A 27,646-nucleotide genomic window follows, 5' to 3' on the forward strand; every position below is an offset into this window, starting at 1 on the left:
CGAAGCTCTGGCTGTGTAACTAGAAAGGAAATAGCTGCACACCGTCTCCAGGTTTATATATAAATCTGACCGATGCTCCTGCGTTTCCCGAAGGACCCGGTTTCTCACCGCCCCTTCCCGATCCCCACCTTCTCTCGGGTCCCCCGGACGCTGTTCTTCAGTCCGGCGCGGGGCGCCCACCCCTTCGTCCCTCGGCGGCTGGCCCCATCCCGGGGGCCCCTCCCCGGCGGCCCGCGCGCGGTGCTCCGCACGAAGCACGTGCCGCTCACTCCCATTCATTCCGCCGCACCGCTGTCATTGCGCGGTGACCTCTGTGCCCGCCGTGGCGCGCGCTCCCCGGCCTCACCTGCGGACAGGCGGCGGCGGCGGGGCGAGGCCCGCACGGTCCCACGCGGCCAGGGGAGCCGGGCCCGGGGCTCTGCGCCGCCGGCCTCCAGGAGCAGCCTGGCCACCACCGCCACCGCCACCGCCACCGCCACCAGCACGAGCCCATGGTCCGAGTCTGAAAGTCGCGGCGGCGGCGGCTCCGCCTATGGACCGACGGCCCTCCTCCGGGACCCGGAGCCGGAAACCTGGCCCAGGAAGAGCTTCACGGGCCCGCCCTCCTCCCGCCTTTCCGAGGCGGTGCCGGGGGCGCGCTGGTGCTACGGCCTCTGGGCGCGGGAGCCCGGCTGGCGGGGAGGTGGCGCACCCACAGCGGCGGCGGCGGGCCCTTTCGCCCCTGCCTGTTGTCCGCCTGCCCGCCCGGGAGGCTCTAACCGCGACCTCGCGCCCTGTGGGCCCCCCTCCCGAGCCTTCCCTGCGCTTCGCGGGAAGCCCATAGCGCCCCCGGAGCATTGTGTGCCTTCGCGTGGCCAGCCGTCAGCAAGCAGTGCCACCGAGCGCCAGACTTCGTCACTAACTTTTGTTCTGCAGGTGCAGGCAGAAATATGTCTCAAAGAACCGGGTTGCCGTTTTGTTGCTTAGTCCGCAGGCAGCAGATTCCGCGGCTGCTGCTTCTGTGTGCGACCTGCCACGTTGTCCTCCGCTCTTTATTACCACCTAGCCCTGAGAGAAGTGCCAACCTTTTCATCTTCTCAGGAACGAGTCAAACCAGGGTCAGGGCTGTTGTGAAAGAGAAGCTAGATTAGCCTGGTCTCTTGCCCTCTCCTCTGAAAGTCTTGTGATAAAGTGCCAAGGAATTGTTAAAATTAGTATTTTATTTTTATTTATTTATTTATTTTTTTTACAGAGAGAATTAGAGGGATAGATAGGGACAGAGAGACAGGAACAGAGAGAGATGACAAGCATCAATTATTAGTTTTTAGTTGTGACACCTTAGTTGTTCATTGATTGCTTTCTCATATGTGCCTTGACCTCGGGCCTTCAGCAGACCGAGTAACCCCTTGCTGGAGCCAAGCGACCTTGGGTCCAAGCTGGTGAGATTTTGCTCAAACCAGATGAGCCCGCACTCAAGCTGGCGACCTCAGGGTCTCCAACCTGGGTCCTCTGCATCCCAGTCCGACGCTCCATCCACTGTACCACCGCCTGGTCAGACTAAAATTAGTATTTTAAGAAGGAAAAGTCAGGCCCCCTTACCCTTCCTTTCTGTAGAGACTGGAAAGAATGTAGAAGCTTCTTGGCTTACAAGGACAACTGGGTCACCTAGTCATAGTTTAGCTAATTCCTAGAATTTTCTGAAAGGGTGCCTGGGGCCACTTGCCACACAGAGCAAAGAAGATGGAACTTATCTGAAAACCTTAGAAAACAATATTTACGTACCTTAATCAAGAATTCCTATACTGGATTCACCCTCCAAACCTAAAGTCATAGGAGTGACTTACACCTCTGGACAAAGGGATCACAAGTCCCTCCTTACCCACCCCAACCAGTACTTGATTTTGTATAAAAGCAGGCTCAGAACTGTATGAGGCCTTACATGATTTGGGATTGTGCCCTGTGTAGCTAGCCAGCTAATTAATAAACTCCTCAAAAATTTCTTCTGTAACCTGCCTTGGTGTCTCTATGTAACCCGCATATTAAAGTACACTACAACAGTCTTATAGGTAGATGGTGGCATAGTTGGGCTGTCTTCCTCGCACCTGGATGCATGAGCCCCGCTCGTGGGCGTACTGCGCTGTGGGAGATTGTGGAATAATTAGTAATGTTGAACCTACCTGTAGCCAGCCCAGGGGATGCTGGAGAATCTCTTCCCATGGTCAGGAGAGAGCATATTTGTAATAAATTCATGATAGAATTAATCAATCAATGCATGCATACTAACACACAGAGTCAGACAGAAAGTGTAAGCTTTTGGAAAGAAACTTACTCTGTCCTGAAAAAATTCACTTTGAGGACATAGGCAACTGCAGTCCTGGTATTTTTCCTTGTTCTCTGAACCACGCTTTTTGCACCAGAGTTTAAGTATCCGATTAGCTGAGCACATTATATTATATTTATCTTGAAAGTATTGTTTTTTACTGAATAAAAGTGTAGGATAAAGAAATTTCTTAATCCGATTTTATGAGTTCTCCTCTCCCCCATCTCGAAGAATATTACGTAAAAAAAGGAAGGTCTCAGGTGCTTTACAAATGAAGGTGATTAATACATACCCGTGGCTTATCCTGATAAAGCTTTATGTTAAATACACTACAGGTAGAATTTGCCAGAGTAGAATGTAGCAATAAACACCTGTGCCTGCAACAATTTTATGACTTATATACTATCATTTGCCCTTTTATACAGATCAGGAAACTGAGCTACAGGGATTAAGTGTCTTACCCAAGCTCAGGTAGTTGACAGATATAGCACAATGCAATTCTATCAGGTCAGTTTTATTTAGAAATTGTTTTTCCAGATTAAAACAAAATACTTGGTTCTTAAAAAGGTGTAATATGGCAAGACTAAGTAGGGAGGGAAGATGAAATTTATGAGGGCTTCCAACATTATAATATTGCTAAACCCCTGGTGAACAGTAACCTATCAGTAGTACATGCAGAATACCAACTAATTGTTCTTTTGACCCAATGAGGCCAAGCATGAGTCTAGGAAGCTGAAAACATAGACTGAGCTGGGCAAGTAACTGCCAAACAACTCCCTTTCCACAGGCTCAAAACGACCTTTTTGACTGCACTGATACAAATGGAACAACCAATATTGACTGATAAAAATGGAATGAGTATAATTGAAAACATTTTCAAAGTAGTTATTTCAATGTTGGGGGCTTGGCTACACAGTAAGACATTTACTTTCTGTAATGATGATACTGTTCAAAACATTATAGGTCCAGGTTTTACAGATTATATACATACTTATTAATAAGTCTCCATTCCTAGTATTGATCTCATCCTGTAGTTATAAGAAATAATCAATGAATTATCAAGGTAACTATGAGAAGAATGTTCAATGAGAGAAGAGGTTCAAGTATGGTTGCACTGAAAGATTGGCAGTTTGGGGGGATTTCCTATTCTTAAGCAAAACTGAATTCTAAACTTTATTTATTTATTTATTTTTAACAGAGGCAGAGATAGACAGGGACAGACAGACAGGAAAGGAGAGAGATGAGAAGCATCAATCATCAGTTTCTCGTTGCGCATTGCGACTTCTTAGTTGTTCATTGATTGCTTTCTCACATGTGCCTTGACCGTGGGCATTCAGCAGACCGAGTAACCCCCTGCTGGAGCTAGCGACCTTGGGTCCAAACTGGTGGGCTCTTTGCTCAAGCCAGATGAGCCCGCGCTCAAGCTGGCGACCTCGGGGTCTCGAACCTGGGTCCTTCCGCATCCCAGTCCGACGCTCTATCCACTGCGCCACCACCTGGTCAGGCGCAAAACTGAATTCTAAAGAATTTTGGAATTACTGATTTCTCTGAGATGTCAAAGGGTTAACATATATTTGGAATTTTTGCCGGTGTTATTAGGCTATGATGATTGCTTGATTAAATCATAACAAGGGAGGGGATTGGGTCCTCTGAAGCAGTTAGCCTTTTTTTGTTCTGTGGCCAGTGATCATAGGTAGCCCATGATCAGCTACCTCGCCAAATGTGCATCTGTATAAAATCATAAGTACTATTGGAAATTATATACTGCCATGTCCCACTAAAATGTTAGAGCATCATAAAAGAAAACATGTTAATTCTATAACAGTCTCTTGCCACACAGAGGCTCTCCTAAAAGGAGAAAAGATGCTGGTGGGTTTTCCAACTGTCGGGTTTTCTGAGGTGGATACTAAAATTATCTGTTTTTTGTTTGACCACTTTTCCCATGGTGCTGCTTTATTCACCCTGTACTTAGAAGAAAGTATAAAGGGTTGAAGGTGGCCCACAGATGCCTGTTTGTTTTTTGTTTTGTTTTGTTTTTCACAGATGCCTGTTTTTATACTAATATGGAAAGATACGAGATTACTCTTATTTCTGTTGTAACTGACATTTAGTTTACCTGGCCTTTGGTGGAATGAATTAGTTTAAACAGTTGAATAAATTGTCTTGATGTTACCTTTTGCTACTTATTAAAAAGGGAATTTTTTTTGCCTGACCTGTGGTGGCGCAGGGGGATAGAGCATCGACCTGGAAGTGCTGAGATCGACAGTTCGAAACCCTGGGCTTGCCTGGTCAAGGCACATGTGGGAGTTGATGCTTCCAGCTCCTCCCCCCTTCTCTATCTCTATCTCTCCTCTCTCTGTCTCTCCCTCTCCTCTCTAAAATGAATAAATAAAAAAATAAAATTAAAAATAAAAAAAAAATAAAAAAAATAAAAAGGGAATTTTTATTATATAGGGAATTCTTTTTTTTTTTGTATTTTTCTGAAGCTGGAAATGGGAAGAGACAGTCAGACAGACTCCCGCATGCGCCCGACCGGGATCCACCTGGCATGCCCACAAGGGGACGATGCTCTTCCCCTCCGGGGCGTCGCTCTGTCGTGACCAGAGCCACTCTAGCGCCTGGGGCAGAGGCCAAGGAGCCATCCCCAGCGCCTGGGCCATCTTTGCTCCAATGGAGCCTCGGCTGCGGGAGGGGAAGAGAGACACAGAGAGGAAGGAGGGGGGGTGGAGAAGCAGATGGGCGCTTCTCCTGTGTGCCCTGGCCAGGAATTGAACCCGGGACTTCTGCATGCCATGCCGATGCTCTACCACTGAGCTAACCGGCCAGGGAATATATAGGGAATTCTTATATTATTTTGGGCAGTTTCTTTACTTTTTATTGAGTCCTATTGATCATTACATCTTTTGAGTAACAATATTTTTAATGTGATAAGGAAACTCATTTCTCTTACTTAAAAAATATTAGTCTTTATTTTTCCAGATTTACACTTTAAGTTTATATGTTTCTTCAAAAAATTCTACTAGGTTTTTGATTGGATTTCCATTATGCTTATTAAATAACGGTGACACTGACATCTTGACAACATAATCTCTATTCAGTGACATAGGCTTTTCTGTCCCTTTATTTTGTAGTTTCAATAATACACCTACATTTTCTATTTTTTTGATTGCTTTGAATTAGGAAAAGCCATTAATTTAATTAAGATTTTAAGAATTGTACTTAAAAGTAAGTATGTTTTGTGGATCTAAAGCATATGCAAAGCTCTTGCTCTCTTTTTCTCTACAGCTTTTAAAATCAAACACTTGTGCTTTAGTGCCTAGACTTCATGAAACATACTTCATCTCTCTAGAGCAGTGTTTCCCAACCTTTTTTGTGCCATGCCCCACCTTAACCTTTCTAAAATTTTTATGTCCCCCCCTATGTAACATACATAATTTTTAACATTAAAAAATTGATTTGTTCACTTAATAAACATAAATGATAGGTTCTAGGAAGAAATCACTATGAAATTGTTAACAAAACACAGTAAGTAAAATTTCAAAACATATAATGAAAAACAAATTTAAATTCTAAATAATTTTAATTCAGATTTTTCTATATTAATTTATTATTTTAATTTAGTATGATCCTTGTGCTTGATGCTTGCTGCACAGAGATTTTATATTAGGTTCCAATTTGGTTAGCTTTAGTCTCAAGTCTCCACATTGTGTTATATCCAGCCGATTTCTTTTTTTTACCAGTAAATCATTTACAGCACTAAATCCACATTCGGCTAAAAATGAAGATGGAAACGGTAGCAATAGTTTTCTTGCACATTTGGTTGAATTTGGGTATTTGATTTCTGTTTCCTCACAAAGCCATGCCATCGCTCCTTTGATATTAAATAAAGCTTCAACTGACTCATCATTTTGCAATTCTGCGAGTTCTTCTTGATACTGCGTATTTGATATATCAGACAAATCCACTAATATTGGCTGCATCATCCATGTTGGGAAATCAATTTGTTTTAAATCAGAAAATCTTTCTTTTAAATCAGCTGATAGAATATTCAAATGATTGACAATAACAAGTAAAGCGGTATCAGTTACTTCACATTTTTGGAGCCAATGAAACTGTTTAAAGTTTTTGTTGTTAATATGTTTCTGACATAACTCAATATTGGTAAAGAAACCAAATATCTTTGCTTTTGCATTGACAAGAGTTTTATTTGTTCCTTGAAGTTGCTTATTTAATATATTTAGTTTTTCAAAGATATCGGCTAAATAACTCACAAATACTTTACCATCTATTGTTAACAGATACTTCATTTCAGGTTTGTCGCTTAAAAAATCACTAAGAGTATCAAACAGTTCCATAAATCTTTTCAAACAGTTTCCTTTAGATAGCTATCTTACTTCAGTATGAAGTAAAAGTCTCACATGGTCTTCATTTTGTTCTTCACAAAATAGCTTGAAAAGATGCTCCCATTTGGCACTAGCTTTAATAGCATTAACACACTTTACTACTGTATGTAATACTTCATTCAGAACAGGCGAGATGTTTTTAGCTACCAAGTTTTCCCTATGAATAACACAATGCACAAGAATCATTTCTGGATTCGCATCTTTCATCAATTTTAAGCAGCCATTTTTCTTGCCCATCATATTGGGAGCACCATCTGCAGCACAAGATGTTATATTTTTCATTGGTATATCATTGACATCTAAGTAGTTTTTTAGCTTATTATATATATCTTTGGAGGTAGTGGTGCTTTCTAATCTTTTACAGAACAACATTTCTTCAGCAAAATGTCCTTTATCAATATATCTTACATAAGTTATTAATACTGCCTCACTGTCTTTCAAAGTTGATTCATCCACTTGCAAGGAGAATTTTCTTGTTTTCAGCTTTTCAATAAGTTGTTTTTCAATATCCTCACTCATTTTGTCTATTCTTCTGCTAACAGTATTGTCACTGAGTGGCATAGCTTTTACATCTTTGTCATCTTTTTCAAGAACTGTTTTAAGAAATGCTTATATTGACGGTTTTATTAAATTCTCTTCTATAGTGTGATTTTCTCCAGTTTTAGAGATGAATAAAGAAATTTGATAACTAGCCTCAAGAACACGATTATTAGTTGAAGTATGAGCAGTAAATAGAGACTTTAATGTTCTTTTTTCAAAATTTTTCTTTAAAGTTTTAAAGTAACTCAAATCTGAATTAATATGAGCACTGTTTTGCCTTCAAATGCGCCTCAAGACAACCTTGTTTCATTGATTTGTTGGTCAAGCATTGCTGGCATAAAAGACAAAAAGGAATCTGCTCATCGTGAACAGCGGGTATGAACCCAAATTTTAAATATTCCTCCGAATATTGATGAGTTTTTTTCTTGCTTGCACCACTCATTTTACTATGGGCTATAAGAAATAAAAATAAGAACAATTAAAAACTAATATTAAAATATGTGTTAAAATATATTCAATGTGACATAGAGTAAACGTATACTAAAAATTCATATTTATTTAAATGTATATAACACATTTACTACACTACCACCGCAAATCAAAAGGTATCTATATTTTTTCCACTTGACAAAATTTTCTGGAAAGTTATGCTTCTAAAATTAAAATTGTCATGCATGCACTATTATAGCCCCAATAATATTTATAAAATATTAGTGCTTTCTAGCCCCGATGCAAGAAGTACTTAATAAAGAGTTTAATATTGATAAAAATAAAATCAAATACTTACCAATTATATCTATACAATATATATATGTATATTTATTAAATCAACAAGCTTTTACAACAGTTTTGGCTGACACTTATTTCAAATTAACACCAACTGAATGATGTGAAACACTACAGAAGTTGCGATGGGCCAATTAGGTGAGAATAACTGCGTTGTTTAGCGAGATTTTAAAACGTCCGGGGCAGACGGCTCGCTCTGCGGTGAACCCAGGACGAAGTTTACTTGACGACGCCAATCACCCAGTTGATATTTTGGTCTCGTCAAATGAAATTATACTTAATAATTATTTACCGCAATTATTTAAGAATTGCATTTTTTGTTAAATTTGGCACCGATATCTAGCATTGCATTTAAATGGCCCGGGGCGAAAGAGTTAAAGTCATGTCGAGTCCATTTTCAAATTGCCCCCCTTAACTATGGAATTGCCCCCATGTGGGGCGTGGACCCCACGTTGGGAAACACAGCTCTAGAGGCAGTTACATGTCTAGCCTTGCGACAGGCATGTATCTCATGTTTTGAGTTTCTGATGGGATTGAAAGTGTTTTGGTACATTTAAAACAACTCTGTATGTAAAACAACTGTGTATGTACCTGTTTCATTCAGTTAATTATGATTTTCTGAAAGGCAGAAAGAATGTGATTAAGTGCCTAATATTTTTTGGTTGGATTCCATGGAATTGGCTTGTACTATAATTCTAATACTATAATGCAACTCCTACCATTTTATTTATACACTCTTATTTACAAATATGTTGCACATCCTATTGATCTGCCATGAGTGAAAATCTTTGAAGGCAGATATGTGTCTTGTTTTAAACGTTTTTCTTCTCCCATCTTCTTGGACAGTTCCATTGCACATATTCATATAGTGATAAATTCATATAGTGGTTGAAAGTGATAAAATAGCCTTTAAATAACAAAATATGAAGAAAGTAGTGTTTTAAGTTGATTTTCTTGAAGAACTATAGACTTTCTAAAAAATATTAATGCTGTAAATGCAACAAATGAGAACATTAAGGTTGTCCTTTTTTTTCTTTTTAATCAGCTGTGTTGCCAATTGACCCTGTTAGAGAAAATTATGTTCGTAAAGTGAAAAACTGTATTTTCTCAATTGCCTTCCCTACTCCTTTTGAATCAAGAGTATATCTTGTAGCAGTTTCTAAGGTTAGGCTTTATTTTCTTACAACACAAATGCTTAATTCATTGTATAACTTTTGTCTAAAAAGATATTAATATTTTTTCAGAGTTAAATTCTTAGTCTGTTGATAAATAATCATCTTCATGTTTAAAATTTAGACACTTTGGAGAATGTCATTCTTAGAAAACACTTTTTGATACGTCTTCTTAGAACCCAGTACTCAGATTCATTGTAAAATTATATATTTTACAAGGAATAGGTAATTGAGTTCTTAGAAATGAGCTCTAATAACAAATTCTAAATTGTTCCTTCATGATATAAATGAATTTGGGATAAAAATAGGACATATGTGTTAGGAAAAATGTTATTAAACTATACATCACAAGAAATGTGTAAAAGTTTTAGAACTTTCTAATGGAACTAATTTTCCCAAATAACAAATAATCATAGAACATATGGTACATCTCTTATGACAAAAATATTAATGTATTTTTGGAAGAGGTTTATTCTTTTAATTTTCTTTCCTTAAAGTCTCTTTTCTCAAAAATTATTAAAGGATTACTGAGGTGTTCTTTTTCTCCCTGCCTCAGGAAGTTCTAGAAGATATTTGGGACCTTGATTTAGCTGTCTCAGAAACAGATGATTTTATCCAGCTTGTAAGTGGTGGAAAGATAGTATTTGGATCCATTCCATTAGCTCACAGATATAAGGGCCACCAGGTAAGAGTAGTATCAGATGCATTGTTTCCCTTATGCAAAATGAACAGTTGGTGGAATATTGTCTTATTATTGCCTGACCAGGTGGTGGCGCAGTGGATAGAGCACTGACCTGGGATGCAGAGGACGCAGGTTCAAAACCCCAGGGTTCCCAGCTTGAGTGTGGGCTCATCCATCTTGAGTGCAGGCGCACTAACTTGAGCCTAGGGTTGCTGGCTTGAGCCCAAAGATCGCTGGCTTGAAGCCCAAGGTTGCTGGTTTGAGCAGGGGGTCGCTGGCTCAGCTGTAGCTCCTGGGTCAAGGCACATATGAGAAAGCAATCAATGAACAACTAAGGCAGGGGTCGGGAAACTTTTTGGTTGAGAGAGCCATGAACTCCACATATTTTAAAGTGTAATTCCGTGAGAGCCATACAACGACCTGTGTATGTTATGCATTATCCAATAAAAATTTAGTGTTGTCCCAGAGGACATCTGTGATTGACTCCAGCCACCCGCAACCATGAACATGAGTGGTAGGAAATGAATGGATTGTAATACATGAGAATGTTTTATATTTTTAACGTTCTTATTCTTTTTATTAAAGATTTGTCTGCAAACCAGATGCAGCCATCGAAAGAGCCACATCTGGCTCACAAGCCATAGGTTCCCGACCCTTGAACTAAGGTACTGCAACAAAGAATTGATGCTTCTCATCTCTCTCCCTTCTGGTCTGTCTGTCCCTATCTGTCCCTCTCTCTGTCTCTCTAGGTAAAAAAAAAAAAAAAATTCTTATTAAAGAAGTTACTTTGCACTAATTTCTTCAATATTAGGATATTGAGATTTGAGCAAAATGTTTCTAGAAGAATGTATTATCAGGAGTATTTATAGGTTAGCTGATAGGATTTCTTGATGTGATAAAGTTAGAGACTAAGTTTCTTTAATGGAATTGAGAAAATGGGCAGTACAAATATGACATTTCTGTGACTTACTGCTAGAGAACTCATTCAGTGACATTTTGACAAGAGATTTAGGCAAAGTCAAGTAGCACAATGAGTCAATATAAAAGCCTTGGAAGGACAATCGATTATCATTTTGCCAGGATACCTGTAGAGCAGAGTTTTAGAGTGGCTAGGAATTAAATCAGGATTAGTTGAGGGTGTTATATGTGCTGAAGCCATTAAGAAGGCATGTTCTAGAAATAAAGCAAGATATTGAAGCGAGTTCAGGTGTGGTATCTGACTAATTTAAAAGAAAAAAGGGAAAGAAACACAGGACCAATTGTTGATATTGCTGTGACCTTCTGACGAACTAGAGATTAATTAAACACTGGTTGTTAGGGGACTAGTTTACTCAGGAATAGTTTTTAGGACAAGTAGCAAAGTATAATAGGATTGGAGTAAGGATTAAGTTAGGAAATATATAAAAAATGCTTTCATGATAGCTGTTATTATGATTAGTATCAAGCTCTGGTTGTTGTGGTAGTTCATGCTTTTTTTATTTTTACTGCTTGCATTTTTCGATTTCCTAAGAAGCAAAAGTAACAGAGAAGCTAAGAATCTAAACTAACATCAGTTAAAAAGCAAAGTGACGTGACCGTAAGAATTGAAAAGGTCCCTATGGGTCGTCTGGGACAAACAGGAACCTTAGTGTCTTGATTTGTAATGTGTGAGTATTGACCAGGTTCACTCCAGCCATTGTGAGAAGTGCTGTGAGAAAGAAATCTGCTTAATTTTATATGACACACCATTTCCTTAACATATTTGACTACAGGGCTTTGTGGTGGTTTTGTTTTTAAGAAGTAACTATTCACATTTTGTTGCACTATGTTTCTCAGTTTAGAAACTTGTAGACTAGATGATCTATTTTTTATTTCTAGCTCCTAAATACAGGACCCCATGGTTCAAAAAGCCATTCCCATATAAGATAAATTTATCAGCATTTTATGCCGGTACTTACATGTGTGTTAAAGTACAAATGCAACCTTAAGCCCTGATGAATTTTGTTAAGCTATTCTTTTTTATACTTTTTTTTGGGTAGTAAATTAGATTAAGCTTTTATCAATTTATAAATGCTTTCTCTTTTATCCTGTTTTCCGAGTTCACTCCAAGCTCTGGATTCACCCTCCTTCCTACTTACCTTTCATGGTGTGGGATTTAGCTAATGTATCGTCAACTTTAGAACTTTGCAATAAAAGGGAGAGCACCTATCATGCTTCTGCTTTTAGATGTAGTCCACAGCTAAAATTAATTAATAGTGGTCCATTTCTAGTTAAGATTAAAAATTAATATATTGAATAAATTTTTTTCAATTTCATGATTTTCTTCCAGAATTGTAAATATTGTTTAAATATTTACACAGCGGTTTATAGAACTCCTTTTAAATGCCAGGAACTGTAATGATGAGACCTATCTCCTTCGATGAGATTGCTAATACTTTGGGGAGGGGATAGATAGATAAATAAATTCAAATAACATTAGGTTGTAATAGGGATAAATAGAGAAGTTATGGAAATTTATAGGACCTTCCTTCTACTCCCAGAAATTTAGAGAAAGCTTTCTGGTAGAAGTAACATTTATGTGGAGAAGGGAGTGTTGTCTAAGTTAGCAAGTAACTGTTGGCAATAATAATAATTACCATCTTTTGAGCACTTGATAATATCAGACACAGGACATGGCATTTTGCATATATGTGTTAGCATTCATTCTTACAACAACTTGGCAAGGGTTATACCATTTTACAGAAATGAAAGGTCAAGCTCAGTGAGATCAAACTCAAACAAATTTCCACAGTAAGTGGCATAACTGGAAGTTGAACAACCACAAACAAATTTTAACAGAAAAGTTTGAAAACAGTTATTCATGCAAGTTCAAAAGCAATTTTTTCAGGCACAAGTATGTTCCTGGTTTTATGTTGTGTGTGTATAGTCAGAAAATTTTTCTAATAGTAAATTGTTCTTACTTCATATTCTGGAGTTAAATAGATCACTTCTAAGTTTTCTATACCTAAGAAACTTATGCTCAATTATAAGATAAGAAGAAATTAATTATGTGTCTTAAATTTATATTTTAAAAATGTATTGTACTTCTGTTTTTTTTATTGAACTTTATTTTCACTTTTATTAGAGTTGTTGATTATTACAGTCCCCAAAATGCAATACCTCATTCTCAATTTTGATAAAATAATCTTAGCTATAAAATTATTATAAAAGCTAATAAGCATGAATAAACATGACTAATTTTCTTTTTCTCTTTTAGTTCGGGATATGGGCAGATCAGCCTGGGGATGGTAGAGCCCATCTACTGGGAATTTACATGAACAGGTACCCCGTGCTTTCTTGTGGAATTCCTCTTCTGCTAAATATTCATATGAATTTCTAATACTTGGATATTTTTTGGAAGGTGGGGTAAAAAGTGTGAGCTTCAGTTAAAAGGCTCAGGAAAGACCCTGTATGATTTTTTTTTAAGTTTTTAAAATGAAAACTCATGTTGTCTTTCCCCTTGAACATGTTTTCATCCTATTTCCAGCAGAAACGGTGCTGGCAGCTGCCTGCGTTCCTCAGTGAGAGAATTTTTATGCAGTGAGGCTATGCACTTCCTTGGACTGCCAACCAGCAGAGCTGCAAGGTGACCCCTTCTTTGGAGCTAACTTTCAAGGCTCAGTCCTGTTATCTCTAGAAACATGGCAGTAAATTGAGCAGACGCGTTTCAGCTTATCTTTTCTTACAAGTTTTAGGTGCTTCTTAACAGCTTGCTTGCAGTTACAGTGTAACTTTGATTCTCTCATGTTCCAGTCTGGTTGTAAGTGAGGATGAAGTGTGGAGAGATCAGTTCTACAATGGAAATACTGTGAAAGAACAAGGTAATAACAGTTTTTAGATTACCTACATAAAATGAGACTAAGTTTTAATATTTTATTTTTTTATTAAATTTATTGGGGTGACATTGGTTAATGAAATTATATAGATTTCAGTGTACAGTTCTATAGTACATCATCTGTATAGTGTACAGACTGTGTTCACCACCCAAAGTCAAGTGTTCTTCCATCACCATTTATTTACCCTTTCCCTTCTAGTAATTATTATGCTGTTGTCTGTGTATATGAGTTTTGTTTTGCTAAATCTCTTCACCTTTTTTACAGCCTCCCAAACTTCCTCCCCCGACAGCTTCCACTCTGCTCTCTGTGTTTATGAGTCTGCTTCTATTCTGTTAGTTTATTTTATTCATTAGATTCCACATATGAGTGAAGTCATACAGTGCTTGTCTTCCTCTGATTGGCTTATTTCTCTTAGTGTAGTAATCTCCAGGTCCATCCATACTGTTGCAAAAGTGAAGAGTTCCTTCTTTTTAATGGACAAGTAGTATTCCATTGTGTAAATGTACCACAGCTTCTGCTGATGAGCACTTTGGTTGCTTTTAGGTCTTGGCTGTTGTAAATAAAACTGCAGTGACCATAGGGGTACAAGACTAAGTTCTTAAATAGCAACAGATAATCAACAAGTTTTAAATCCTGAAGAATGATCTGTGGTTTTTCTACATATTTCAGCGTTATGATATTATAATAGAATTTTCTTTCCCACATCCTTACATCACTAATCCTCCCATTTTAAACAGCAAACATCTTGGAAGTGAACAGAAGTGTTTATGGACAGTTGACAAGATGTTATGAAGCTAGTACAGGAAAGTTCACGCCACTTTCTTCCAGTGAGAGCCCGTGAGCCTTTCCTCGGAGCCTGGTTGCTCCCACTTCATGTTTACCTCTAATAAGTCCAGTTAATGTTTCCTTCAGCCTTGAGTAGGTTAGCATAAGAAATTAGAAAGAGGATGAGAAGGATGCTGTAGGGAGAGAGTGAGGGATTTGACTCTGAAGCTCTGGGGAGGCAGGGGACCTGCAAATCTAAATTAAACATATTTAACTGCTTAAAAAGTGGAGCTATCAAGAACTACCGATGTGCTTTATTGGGTCAGCATGTTTATTGATGTTCATGGTGATTCATTAGAGTTCATTTTATGAGCTTTATACTTAGTGCAAAATATGTTTTGATAAGATTTCGATAAAAAAACAATCTCCCCCAAAGCAGTCATGCTTGAATGAATTAAGGCTTACTTATTTTTATGGCATCTTTCGCTCCCCTTGAATATCATCTGAGTAATGTGGTACTGTTGCACACAAGCTGGTAACAACCTTTTAGATCTTTTTGTTAATGGTGATTGGAAATGCGCTTCCAAACATAGACTGTTCATACGATGGATACGACACTACTTACTTTTGTGGCTGTGACTTATATAATATATTGTTAGTATGAATTCTGAACCACAATCTTAATGGTTTCAGATGGTCCCAAGTGTTTCTCCTTTTTAGGCCATTTCTAGAATTTCCATATTTAAATGTTCACATATGTACAGATATATCGATGGTGCTTTTACCCTAGTATTTGCCCAGCAGGCACGGTGGTACAGTGAGAAAAGTGCTGGACAGGCAAAAAGGATACATGAAGCCTAGAACTGGCTCTCTGGAAATTGATCTGTGACTTTGGGCAAGTCTCATTCCAGCCCTATTTCTCCATCTAAAGTGAAGCAGTTAGATTAGATGATACTTTTGTGTTTTCTCAATGGCTGTTCATTAAGTAAACATTAACATAACTTATTGAGCTCTTATGTTTTTTTCTAAGTGACTGCATTTTTATGGTTCCCTTTCCCCCCAAAAAAACCTCACATGAAAACAAATGTCCAGATCAATATTGTGAATAAATCCTGACTATATGGTAATTCAGTCAACCTAGTAAATACTAATTGGCCCTTTGCTGTGCGTACTATTGGTCTAAACTCTAGGACGTCAAGGAGTAGTAAGTGTATGGCATAGTCCTGGTCCTAAGTAACTCAGACTTCATAGAGAAAGACTTTAATACATGGAACAGATGAACAATAAAAAATCTGAAGTTGGTAAAAGGGGAATCATTTTAGCTTTATGGAGGAAGTAGGAATTGATCTTGAGTATAAGATTAGGAAAGGTTTCCGTATGGGGAGAAGGAGGGAGTGCAGCACATGGAGCCGGCGGAGGGGCTGGGGGAGGGCGACTAGCTCAAAGCCCGGAGACAGCCCAGAGCCAGCACCAGCAGCTCAGGCCACCTGGGCTAGACTTCCTCGTGAAGCCTAAACACAGATAAACACAGCATTATAGAAGAAAGAAACATGAGTCCTTTTTATTAATTGTATTACTAATGTCAAAACAGAAGGCAGCAAAAAAAGGCTACAAACCCCAACAAAAATGCATAGGTTCATTTTATTTCTTCAGCATGTTTATAAGTTGGAACATATGCAAACATTTTTTTATTGAAGTTAATTTTCAGTTGCACAAGTGAAAGGCCTTTGCAGGGTCTATGCCATAGAAATAATTCACTAATTCATCAATTCGGGATGAGGCACAGGGAAAAGATCACAAGTGAGGAGCCAGTGGTACCTGATGTTTGGAGCCCAACGATGTCACTGAGCAGCCATTCCTGAGGTTGGGGCCTCAGTATTTCTGACATTGTTGTGGTTCCTAACATTCTAACTGGTTCAGGCTTAAAGAAATAGAAAAAAACCACACACCTTGATTCTTTCAAGAGTATAAATTAGTTGTTTTTCCCATAAATTCAGATACTGAATTCTTTTTTTTTTTTTTGCATTTTTCTGAAGCTGGAAACAGGGAGAGACAGTCAGACAGACTCCCGCATGCGCCCGACCGGGATCCACCTGGCACACCCACCAGGGGGCGACGCTCTGCCCACCAGGGGGCGATGCTCTGCCCCTCCGGGGCGTCGCCATGTTCGACCAGAGCCACTCTAGCGCCTGAGGCATAGGCCACAGAGCCATCCCCAGCGCCCAGGCCATCTTTGCTCCAATGGAGCCTTGGCTGCAGGAGGGGAAGAGAGAGACAGAGAGGAAGGCGTGGCGGAGGGGTGGAGAAGCAAATGGGTGCTTCTCCTGTGTGCCCTGGCCGGGAATCGAACCCGGGTCCTCCGCACGCTAGGCTGATGCTCTACCGCTGAGCCAACCGGCCAGGGCCCTGAATTCTTTTTTAAATAAAATTTTATTGTTTAGAAAAGCATATTAGGCTGTGTTTTTATAGTTTAGAACCATTTATGCTGAAATAAATGTTTCTTTTGAAGGTACAATAGTGCAGCGTGTTGCAAGATCATGGTTTAGAACTGTATCATTAGAAATTTTGGCTCATTGTGGTGAACTGAATTTACTAAGGTTAGAATATGACTTTTTTTTTCAATGGTAGAAGGCCTTTAAAAATGCTAATTTATGTGCTGAGAAGTTAAAATATTTTTGACTTTCTTATAGATAAAACCAAAAATTTCAATTAATAAATATATATATATATATATATTTTTTTTTTTTTTTTTTTTTTTTTTACAGAGACAGAGAGTGAGTCAGAGAGAGGGATAGACAGGGACAGGCAGGAATGGAGAGAGATGAGAAGCATCAATCATTAGTTTTTCATTGTGCGTTGCAACACCTTAGTTGTTCATTGATTGCTTTCTCATATGTGCCTTGACCGCGGGCCTTCAGCAGACCAAGTAACCCCTTGCTGGAGCCAGCGACCTTGGTTTCAAGCTGGTGAGCTTTTGCTCAAACCAGATGAGCCCGCGCTCAAGCTGGTGACCTCGGGGTCTCGAACCTGGGTCTTCCGCATCCCAGTCCGACGCTCTATCCACTGCGCCACTGCCTGGTCAGGCTAATAAATATTTTTAACACTTTTTGTATACCTAATATCATGTGGGTGTTCTAGGAGGATGAAAAGAGAAGTGTAGGGCCCAGTAGACCCTTTCTCAAGTAATTATTTTATCTAGTATGCAACTCAGTTGTGCTTGAGGGCCTCCGTGCCATTCAGAGACCTGGGTGGAAGTGATTCACATCCCCATTTCTGTAACCTTAAGGAGTCAGAGCTCTCCACCAGTTTCCAGGACTCCCAGCACGTGTTCTTTGTCTTGTGTCTCTTCTTTACTGGACTCTTCTTTACTGACATGTGTGTTATGCCTGTTTGACACTGGGTTGGCTCAAATATGAAAATCAGCCCTTTTAAAAGGATGAAAAAAAAACCCCAATAGACTAAATTTACACAAAGCATTAAAGAACAGATTGCATCTTACTGAAGATTTCTGCAGGGGAGATGGAGGAAGGGTTGCTTCAAAAGAGCAAAAGCAACCCTTCCTCCCTATGTGTGATGTATGCAGTATGGCTTCCATGTCCTCTGGGATCTGGGTCCTGAGGTGCCTGTGCTTTCAGAATTCCATCTTCAAGCTGACTTTGCAAGACGTTTCTTCAAACAAAGACATGTCTTCCTTTAAGAAAAATACAATCAGTCCTGGCCGGTTGGTTCAGTGCATAGAGCATCGGCCCAGCATATGAGCATGAGCTTTTTCTAGCTTCTTTTTTTTTTTTTGTATTTTTCTGAAGCTAGAAACGGGGAGAGACAGTCAGACAGACTCCCGCATGCGCCCGACCGGGATCCACCCGGCACACCCACCAGGGGGCGACGCTCTGCCCACCAGGGGGCGATGCTCTGCCCCTCTGGGGTGTCGCTCTGTTGCGACCAGAGCCACTCTAGTGCTTGGGGCAGAGGCCAAGGAGCCATCCCCAGCGCCCGGGCCATCTTTGCTCCAATGGAGCCTCGGCTGCGGGAGGGGAAGAGAGAGACAGAAAGGAAGGAGAGGGGGAGGGGTGGAGAAGCAAATGGGCGCTTCTCCTGTGTGCCCTAGCCGGGAATCGAACCTGGGACTTCTGCACGCCAGGCCGGTGCTCTACCATTGAGCCAACCGGCCAGGGCTCTAGCTTCTTAAGGTATGCCTGTAATGCTATGAACTTCTCTCTCAGGACTGCTTTTGCTGTGTCCCACAGATTTTGAGTTGTTGTATGCTCATTTTCATTTGTTTCAAGGAAATTTATTTCTTCCTTCATCTCATTGTTGACCCAGTTGTTGTTTAATAACATGCTGTTTACTTTCCAAGTGTTTGAGTGTTTTTTGGTTTTCCTGTTGTAGTTGATTTCTAGTTTCATGCCATTGTGGTCAGAGAAGATGCTTGATATGGTTTCAATCTTTTTAAATTTGTTGAGACTTGTTTTATGCCCAAATATGTGGTATATCCTAGAGAATGTACTATGAGCACTTGAAGAGAATGTATATTTTGCTGCTTTAGGGTGGAAGGTTCTGAAGATATCTATTAAATCCAGTTAATCTAGTGTATCCCTTAATTCTGTTGTTTCTTTGTTAATTTTCTTTCTTGAGGCTCTATCCATTGATGTTAGTGGGGTATTGAAATGTCCTACTATTATAGTATTGCTGTTGATTTCTCCCTTTATGTCCATCAAAATCTGCTTTATATATTTAGGTGCGTAGATATTTATAATAGTTATCTCTTCCTGTTGGATTGCTCCCTTTATCATTATGTAGTAACCTTCTTTATCCCTTACTATAGTCTTTGTTTTAAAGTCTATTTTGTCAGATATAAATATTGCTACCCCAGCTTTTTTTTCATTTTCATTTGCATGAAATATTTTTTCCATTCTTTTACTTTCAGTCTATGTGCATCTTTTGTTTTAAGGTGTGTCTCCTGTAGACAGCATATGTCCTGTTTTCTTATCCATGCAGCTACCCTATGTCTTTTGATTGGATCATTTAATCCATTTACATTTAAGGTTATTATTGATATGTACTTGTTTATTGCCATTTTATTCTTTAAAGTTATATTCCCCTTTTACTATATTTTTTCCCCCTTTGTTCTGTTTACAACAGGCCCCTAAACATTTCTTGTAGCATTAGTTTGGTTGTAATGAATTCCTTGAGTTTATTTTTGTCTGGGAAGCTTTTTATTTCTCCTTCAATTTTAAATGATAGCCTTGCTGGATAAAGTAGTCTTGGTTGTAGGCTTTTTTCTGCATTACTTTGAATATTTCTTGCCATTCCCTTCTGGCCTCAAGTCTTTCTGTTGAGAAGTCAGATGTCATCCTTATGTGGGCTCCTTTGTAGATGATAGACTTTTTCTTTTTCTCTAGCAGCTTTTAATATTTTCTCTTTATCTCTTAGCTTTGATATATTAATTATGATGTGTCTTGGTGAGATTTTTTTGGATTTCTCTTTAATGGAATTCTCTGTGCTTCTTGAACTTCTGTGACTTTTTTCTTCATCAATTTAGGTAAGTTTTCAGCTATGATTTGATTGAACACAGTCTTTAACCCTTGTTCTTTCTCTCCTACTTCAGGAACCCCTATGATGCAGATGTTGTTTCTCTTTAGGTCGTCAAAGAGCTCTCTTAGAGTTTCCTCAGATTTTTTCAGTCTCTTTTCTTTTTGCTGCTCTGCTTCTGTGTTTTCACTTATCTTGTTCTCTAAGTTGCTGATTTGATACACAGCTTCATCAAGCCTGCTTTTAATTCCTTCCAGTGTAGTCTTTATTTCTGATATTGTGTTTGTCATTTCTGTCTGGTTCTTCTTTATCATTTCCATGTCTTTTTTTTAATCTTATTTTTTAATTAATTTTAATGCAGTGACATTGATAAATCAGGGTACATATGTTCCGAGAAAACATCTCCATATTATTTTGACATTTGATTATGTTGCATACCCCTCACCCAAGTCAAATTGTCTTCCGTCACCTTCTATCTGGTTTTCTTTGTGCCCCTCCCCTCCTCCCACCCCCTCTATCTCCTTCCTTGCCCCCTCCCCACCCCCCCGTTACCATTACATTCTTGTCCATGTCTCTGAGTCTCATTTTTATGTCCTATCTATGTATGGGTTCATATAGTTCTTAGTTTTTTCTAATTTACTGATTTCACTTCGTATAATGTTATCAAGGTCCATCCATGTTATTGTAAATGATCCGAAGTCATTTCTTTTTTTTTTTTTAACAGAGGCAGAGATAGACAGGGACAGACAGACAGGAACGGAGAAAGATGAGAAGCATCAATTATCAGTTTCTCGTTGCACGTTGCGACTTCTTAGTTGTTCATTGATTGCTTTCTCACATGTGCCTTGACCGTGGGCCTTCAGCAGACCGAGCAACCCCCTGCTGGAGCCAGCGACCTTGGGTCCAAGCTGGTAAGCTCTTTGCTCAAGCCAGATGAGCCCGCACTCAAGCTGGCAACCTTGGGGTCTCGAACCTGGGTCCTTCCGCATCCCAGTCCGACGCTCTATCCACTGCGCCACCACCTGGTCAGGCCGAAGTCATCATTTCTTATGGCTGAGTAGTATCCCATAATATATATGTACCAAAGCTTTTTAATCCACTCATCCTCTGACGGACACTTGGGCTGTTTCCAGATCTTCACTATTGTGAACAATGCTGCCATAAACATGGGGCTGCATTTCTCTTTTTGGAACAGTTCTATTCCTAAAAGTGGGATAGCTGGGTCAAAAGGCAGTTTGATTTTTAATTTTTTGAGGAATCTCCATACTGTTTTCCACAGAGGCTGCACCAGTCTGCATTCCCACCAGCAGTGCAAGAGGGTTCCCTTTTCACCACATCCTCGCCAGCATTTATTCTGTATTGTTTTGTTGATGAGTGCCATTCTGACTGGTGTGAGGTGATATCTCATTGTGGTTTTAATTTGCATTTCTCTAATGATTAGTGATGTTGAGCATTTCTTCATATGCCTATTGGCCATCTGTATGTCCTCTTTGGAGAAGTATCTATTCATTTTTTTTGCCATTTTTTCATTGGATTGTTTGTCTTCCTGGTGTTGAGATTTACAAGTTCTTTATAAATTTTGGTTATTAACCCAGTATTAGACGTATTGTCAGATATGTTCTCCCATTTGTCTTTGTCTTTTTATTCTGTTCTTATTGTGTTTGGTTGTGCAAAAGCTTTTTAGTTTGATAGAGTCCCATTTGTTTATCCTGTCTTTTATTTCACTTGCCCGTGGAGATAAATCAGCAAATATATCGCTGTGAGAGATGTCAGAGAGTTTACTGCCTATGTTTTCTTCTAAAATGCTTATGGTTTCACGGCTTATATTTAAGTCTTTTATCCATTTTGAGTTTATTTTTGTGAATGGTGTAAGTTGGTGGTCTAGTTTCATTTTTTTGCAGGTAGCTGTTCAATTTTCTCAACACCATTTATTAAAGAGGCTGTCTTTACTCTATTGTGTGCCTTTACCTCCTTTGTCAAATATCAGTTGTCCATAGAGCTGTGAATTTGTTTCTGGGTTCTCTGTTCTGTTCCATTGATCTATATGTCTGTTCTTATGCAAGTACTAGGCTGTTTTGAGTACAATGGCCTTGTAGTACAACTTGATATCAGGAAATGTGATACTTCCCACTTTATTCTTCTTCTTTTAGATTGCTGAGGCTATTTGTGTTCTTTTTTGGTTCCATATAAATTTTTGGAATATGTGATCTATATCTTTAAAGTATATCATTGGTATTTTAATTGGTATTGCATTGAATTTATAGATTGCTTTGGGTAAGATAGACATTTTAATGATGTTTATTCTTCCTAACCTTGAGCACGGTATATGCTTCCACTTGTTTGTATCTTCCTTCATTTCTTTTATCAATGTTTTATAATTTTCCGAATACAAGTCTTTAGTCTTCTTGGTTAAATTTACTCTTAGGTACTTTATTTTTTTGATTGTAATAGTGAAGGGGATTGTTTCCTTAATTTCTCTTTCTGACTGTTCATTGCTGGTGTATAAAAATGCCTCTGATTTCTGAGTATTAATTTTATATCCTGCCACTTTGCTGAATTCGTTTATCAGGTCCAGTAGTTTTTTGACTGAGACTTTAGGGTTTTCTATATACAATATCATATCATCTGCAAATAATGATAGTTTTACTTCTTTTTTTAAAAATTATTTTATTTTATTTTATTTATTCATTTTAGAGAGGAGAAAGGAAGAGAGAGACAGAGAGGAAGAGAGAGAGGAGAGAGAGACAGAGAGAGAGACAGAGAGAGAAGGTGGGAGGAGCTGGAAGCATCAACTCCCATATGTGCCTTGACCAGGCAAGCCCAGGGTTTCGAACCGGCGACCTCAGCATTTCCAGGTCGATGCTTTATCCACTGCACCACCACAGGTCAGGCCAGTTTTACTTCTTCTTTTCCAACTTGAATGCCTTTTATTTCTTCTTCTTGTCTGATTGCTGTGGCTAGGACTTCCAGGACTATGTTGAATAAGATTGGTAAAGGGGGCACCCCTGCCTTGTTCCTGATCTTAAGGGGATTGCTTTTAATTTTTGCCCATTGATATTGGCTGTGGGTTTGTCATAGATGGCTTTTATCATGTTGAGGTATGTTCCCTGTATTCCCACTTTGCTGAGAGTTTTGATCATGAATGGGTGGTGGATTTTATCAAATGCTTTTTCTGCATCTATTGAAATTATCATGTGGTTTTTCTCCTTCCTTTTGTTTATGTGATGAATCACATTGGTTGATTTACAAATATTGTACCAGCCTTGCCTCCCCAAAATAAATCCCACTTGATCATGGTATATGATTTTTTCCATATATTGTTGGATCCAGTTTGCTAATATTTTGTTGAGGATTTTAGCATCTAAATTTATCAGGGATATTGCCCTATAATTTTCTTTCTTTGTGTTGTCTTTGCCTGGTTTTGGAATCAGAATTATGCTCGCCTCATAAAAGGAGTTTGGAAGTCTTCCTTCCTCTTGAATTTTTTGAAATAGCTTGAGAAGGATAGGAGTTTGTTCTTCTTTGAATATTTGGTAGAATTCACTTGTGAAGCCATCAGGCCCAGGACTTACCTTTGTTGGGAGTTTTTTGATAACTCTTTTGATCTCATTTGGTGTAATCGGTCTGTTTAGGTTTTCTGATTTTTCCAGATTGATTTTTGGAAGATTGTATGTTTCAAGGAATTTGTCCATTTCATCTAGGTTGTCTAGTTTTTTGGCATACAGTTCTTCATAGTATTTTCTTACAATATTTTGTATTTCTGTTGTGTCAGTTGTTATTTCTCCACTCTCATTTCTAATTTTATTTATTTGAGTCCTCTCTCTTCTTTTCTTGGTGAGTCTAGTTAAAGGTTCATCGATCTTGTTTACCTTTTCAAAGAACCAGCTCCTAGTTTCATTGATCCTCTGTATTGTTTCTTTAGCCTCTATGTCATTTATTTCTGTTCTGATCTTTATTATTTCCTTTCTTCTACTACATTTGGGCTTTACTTGCTGTTCTTTTTCTAGTTCTTTTAGGTGCAGGGTTAATTTTTTTATTTAAGCTTTTTCTAGCTTCTTAAAATGTGCCTGTAGTGCTATGAACTTCCCTCTCAGTACTGCTTTCTCTGTGTCCCATAAATTTTGAGTTGTTTTATGCTCATTATCATTCATTTCTAGGAATTTTTTTTATTTCTTCTTTGATCTCATTCTTAATCCATTCGTTATTTAACAAGGTGCTATTTAGTTTCCATGTGTTTGAGAATTTTTGAGTTTTTCTGTTGTGGTTGATTTCTAGTTTCATGCCATTGTGATCAGAGAAAGTGCTTGATATGATTTCAATCTTCTTAAATTTGTTGAGACCACTTTTGTGCCCTAACATGTGGTCTATTCTAGAGAATGTACCATGAGCACTTGAAAAGAATGTATATTCTGCTGCTTTAGGGTGAAGGGTTCTGAAGATATCTATTAAATCAAATTGATCTAGTGTTTCCAATAAGTCTGCTGTTTCTTTGTTAATTTTCTTCCTTGAGGATCTATTTAGTGATATCAGCAGGGTATTGAAATCCCCTACTATTATAGTATTGTTGTTGATCTTGCCCTTTATATTCATCAAAGTCTGCTTTATATATTTAGGTGCTCCTATATTAAGTGCGTAGATATTTATAATAGTTATATCTTCCTGTTGGATTGCTCCCTTTATCATTATGTAGTGGCCTTCTTTATCCCTTACTATATCCTTTGTTTTAAAGTCCATTTTGTCTGATATAAGTATTGCTTTTCCAGCTTTTTTTTCATTTCCATTTGCATAAAATGTTTTTTTCCATCCTTTTATCTTCAGTCTATGTACATCTTTTGTTTTAAGGTGTGTCTCCTGTAGACAGCATATGTATGGGTCCTGTTTTCTTATCCATGCAGCTACCCTATGTCTTTTGATTGAATCATTTAATCCATTTACATTTAAGGTTATTATTGATATGTACTTGTTTATTCCCATTTTATTCTTTAAAGCTGTATTCCTCTTTTGCTATATTCTTTTCCCACTTTGATCTGTTTACAACAGGTCCCTAACATTTCCTGTAGCATTAGTTTGGTTGTAATGAATTCCTTGAGTTTATTTTTGTCTGGGAAGCTTTTTATTTCTCCTTCAATTTTAAATGATAGCCTTGCTGGATAAAGTAGTCTTGGTTGTAGGTTCTTGTTCTGCATTACTTTGAATATTTCTTGCCACTCCCTTCTGGCCTCAAGTCTTTCTGTGGAGAAGTCGGAAGTCATCCTTATGGGGGCTACTTTGTAGGTGATAGCCTTTTTTTCTCTAGCAGCTTTTAATATTTTCTCTTTATCACTTAGCTTTGATATTTTATTTATGATGTGTCTTGGTGTAGGTTTCTTTGGATTTCTCTTTAATGGAGTTCTCTGTGCTTCTTGAACTTGTGAGAGTTTCTCCTGCATTAGTTTAGGGAAGATTTCAGCTATGATATGATTGAACAAAGTCTCTATTCCTTGTTCTTTCTCTTCTTCTTCAGGAACCCCTATGATGCGGATGTTATTTCTCTTCATGTTGTCACAGAGCTCTCTAAGAGTTTCCTCTGACTTTTTGAGTCTCTTTTCTTTTTTCTTCTCTGCTTTCATGCCTTCATTCCACTTGTCCTCCAACTCACTGATTCAATCCTCAGCTCCATCCATCCTGTTTTTAATTGCTTCCATTGTGGTCTTCATTTCTGATATTGTATTTGTCATCTCCAACTGTTTCTCTTTTAATATTTCAATATCCTTTTTTATACTTGCTATTTCTTTATTTAGGTGTTTGTAATGACCATCTATTGTTGTTCTAAGATTCCTAAGCATCCTTACAATCATTATTTTGAACTCTGCATCTGGAAGTTTGGTTATTTGCATATCACTCAGTTCATTTCTTGAAGGTTTCTCTTGGGGTTTCATTTGGATTGCACTTCTCTGTCTTCTCATTATGTCCATGTGTTTGGGTGTTTTGTTTGTATAGCTGGTTGAGTCTAGGCTTGGTGTTGTTTGCCTCCAGTTTTCTTTTCTTTTTTTTTTTTATAATTTTATTTTTTTAATGGGACGACATAAAAAAATCAGGATACATATATTCAAAGATAACAAGTCCAGGTTATCTTGTCTTTCAATTATGTTGCATACCTATCACCCAAAGTCAGATTGTCCTCTGTCATCTTCTATCTAGTTTTCTTTGTGCCCCTCCCCCTCCCCCTCTCCTTTTCCCTTTCCCCCTTCCTCCTGTAACCACCATACTCTTCTCAATGTCTCTTAGTTTCACTTTTATGTCCCACCTACATATGGAATAATGCAGTTCCTGGTTTCTTCTGATTTACTTATTTCACTTTGTATAATGTTATCAAGATCCCACCATTTTGCTGTAAATGATCCGATGTCATCATTTCTTATGGCTGAGTAGTATTCCATAGTGTATATGTGCCACATCTTCTTTATCCAGTCATCTATTGACGGGCTTTTTGATTGTTTCATGTCCTGGCCACTGTGAACAATACTGCAATGAACATGGGGCTACATGTGTCTTTACGTATCAATGTTTCTGAGTTTTTGGGGTATATACCCAGTAGAGGGATTGCTGGGTCATAAGGTAGTTCTATTTTCAGTTTTTTGAGGAACCACCATACTTTCTTTCATAATACTACTTTACATTCCCACCAACAGTGTATGAGGGTTCCTTTTTCTCCACAGCCTCTCCAACATTTGCTATTACCTGTCTTGTTAATAATAGCTAATCTAACAGGTGTGAGGTGGTATCTCATTGCAGTTTTGATTTGCATTTCTCTAATAACTAAAGAAGATGAGCATCTTTTCATATATCTGTTGGCCATTTGTACTTCTTCCTGGGAGAAGTGTCTGTTCATGTCCTCTTCCCATTTTTTTATTGTATTGTTTGTTTGTTGTTGAGTTTTATGAGTTCTTTGTATATTTTGGATATTAGGCCCTTATCTGAGCTGTTGTTTGAAAATATCATTTCCCATTTAGTTGGCTTTCTGTTTATTTTGTTATCAGTTTCTCTTGCTGAGCAAAAACTTCTTAGTCTGATGAAGTCCCATTCATTAATTTTTGCCTTCACTTCTCTTACCATTGGAGTCAAATTCATAAAATGCTCTTTAAAGCCCAGGTCCATGAGTTTAGTACCTATGTCTTCTTCTATGTACTTTATTGTTTCAGGTCTTATGTTTAGATCTTTGATCCATTTTGAGTTAATTTTAGTACAGGGAGACAAACTGTAGTACAGTTTCATTCTTTTGCATGTGGCTTTCCAGTTTTCCCAGCACCATTTATTGAAGAGGCTTTCTTTTCTCCATTGTGTGTTGTTGGCCCCTTTATCAAAAATTATTTGACTATATATATGTGGTTTTATTTCTGGACTTTCTATTCTGTTCCATTGGTCTGAGTGTCTACTTTTCTGCCAATACCATGCTGTTTTGATTGTCGTGGCCCTATAATATAGTTTGAAGTCAGGTATTGTAATGCCCCCAGCTTCATTCTTTTTCTTTAGGATTGCTTTGGCAATTGGGGTTTTTTATAGTTCCATATAAATCTGATGATTTTTTGCTCTATTTCTTTAAAGAATGTCATTGGAATTTTGATGGGAATTGC

General features: G+C 38.4%; 1 protein-coding gene and 1 pseudogene across 2 annotated transcripts in view; one reads left to right on the forward strand and one right to left on the reverse strand.

The window, feature by feature from the left end:
* Positions 1–550, reverse strand: part of PDSS1 (decaprenyl diphosphate synthase subunit 1) — a 37,100-nt gene extending 36,550 nt beyond the window's left edge. The window contains exon 1 of one of the 2 annotated variants that reach the window (XM_066280635.1): positions 347–550. In XM_066280635.1, coding sequence (XP_066136732.1) covers positions 347–493 — 147 coding nt within the window. In that variant the 5' untranslated portion in view covers positions 494–550. Of the gene's footprint in view, positions 1–128; positions 319–346 lie in introns of those variants that run through there. The other variant, XM_066280637.1, reaches the window with a different exon arrangement.
* Positions 551–929: 379 nt separating this feature from the next.
* Positions 930–27,646, forward strand: part of LOC136306553 (protein adenylyltransferase SelO-like) — a 43,292-nt pseudogene continuing 16,575 nt past the window's right edge.

The sequence above is a fragment of the Saccopteryx bilineata genome, chromosome 5 (genome assembly GCF_036850765.1).
Source record: "Saccopteryx bilineata isolate mSacBil1 chromosome 5, mSacBil1_pri_phased_curated, whole genome shotgun sequence".
NCBI classification, from domain to species: Eukaryota; Metazoa; Chordata; class Mammalia; order Chiroptera; family Emballonuridae; genus Saccopteryx; species Saccopteryx bilineata.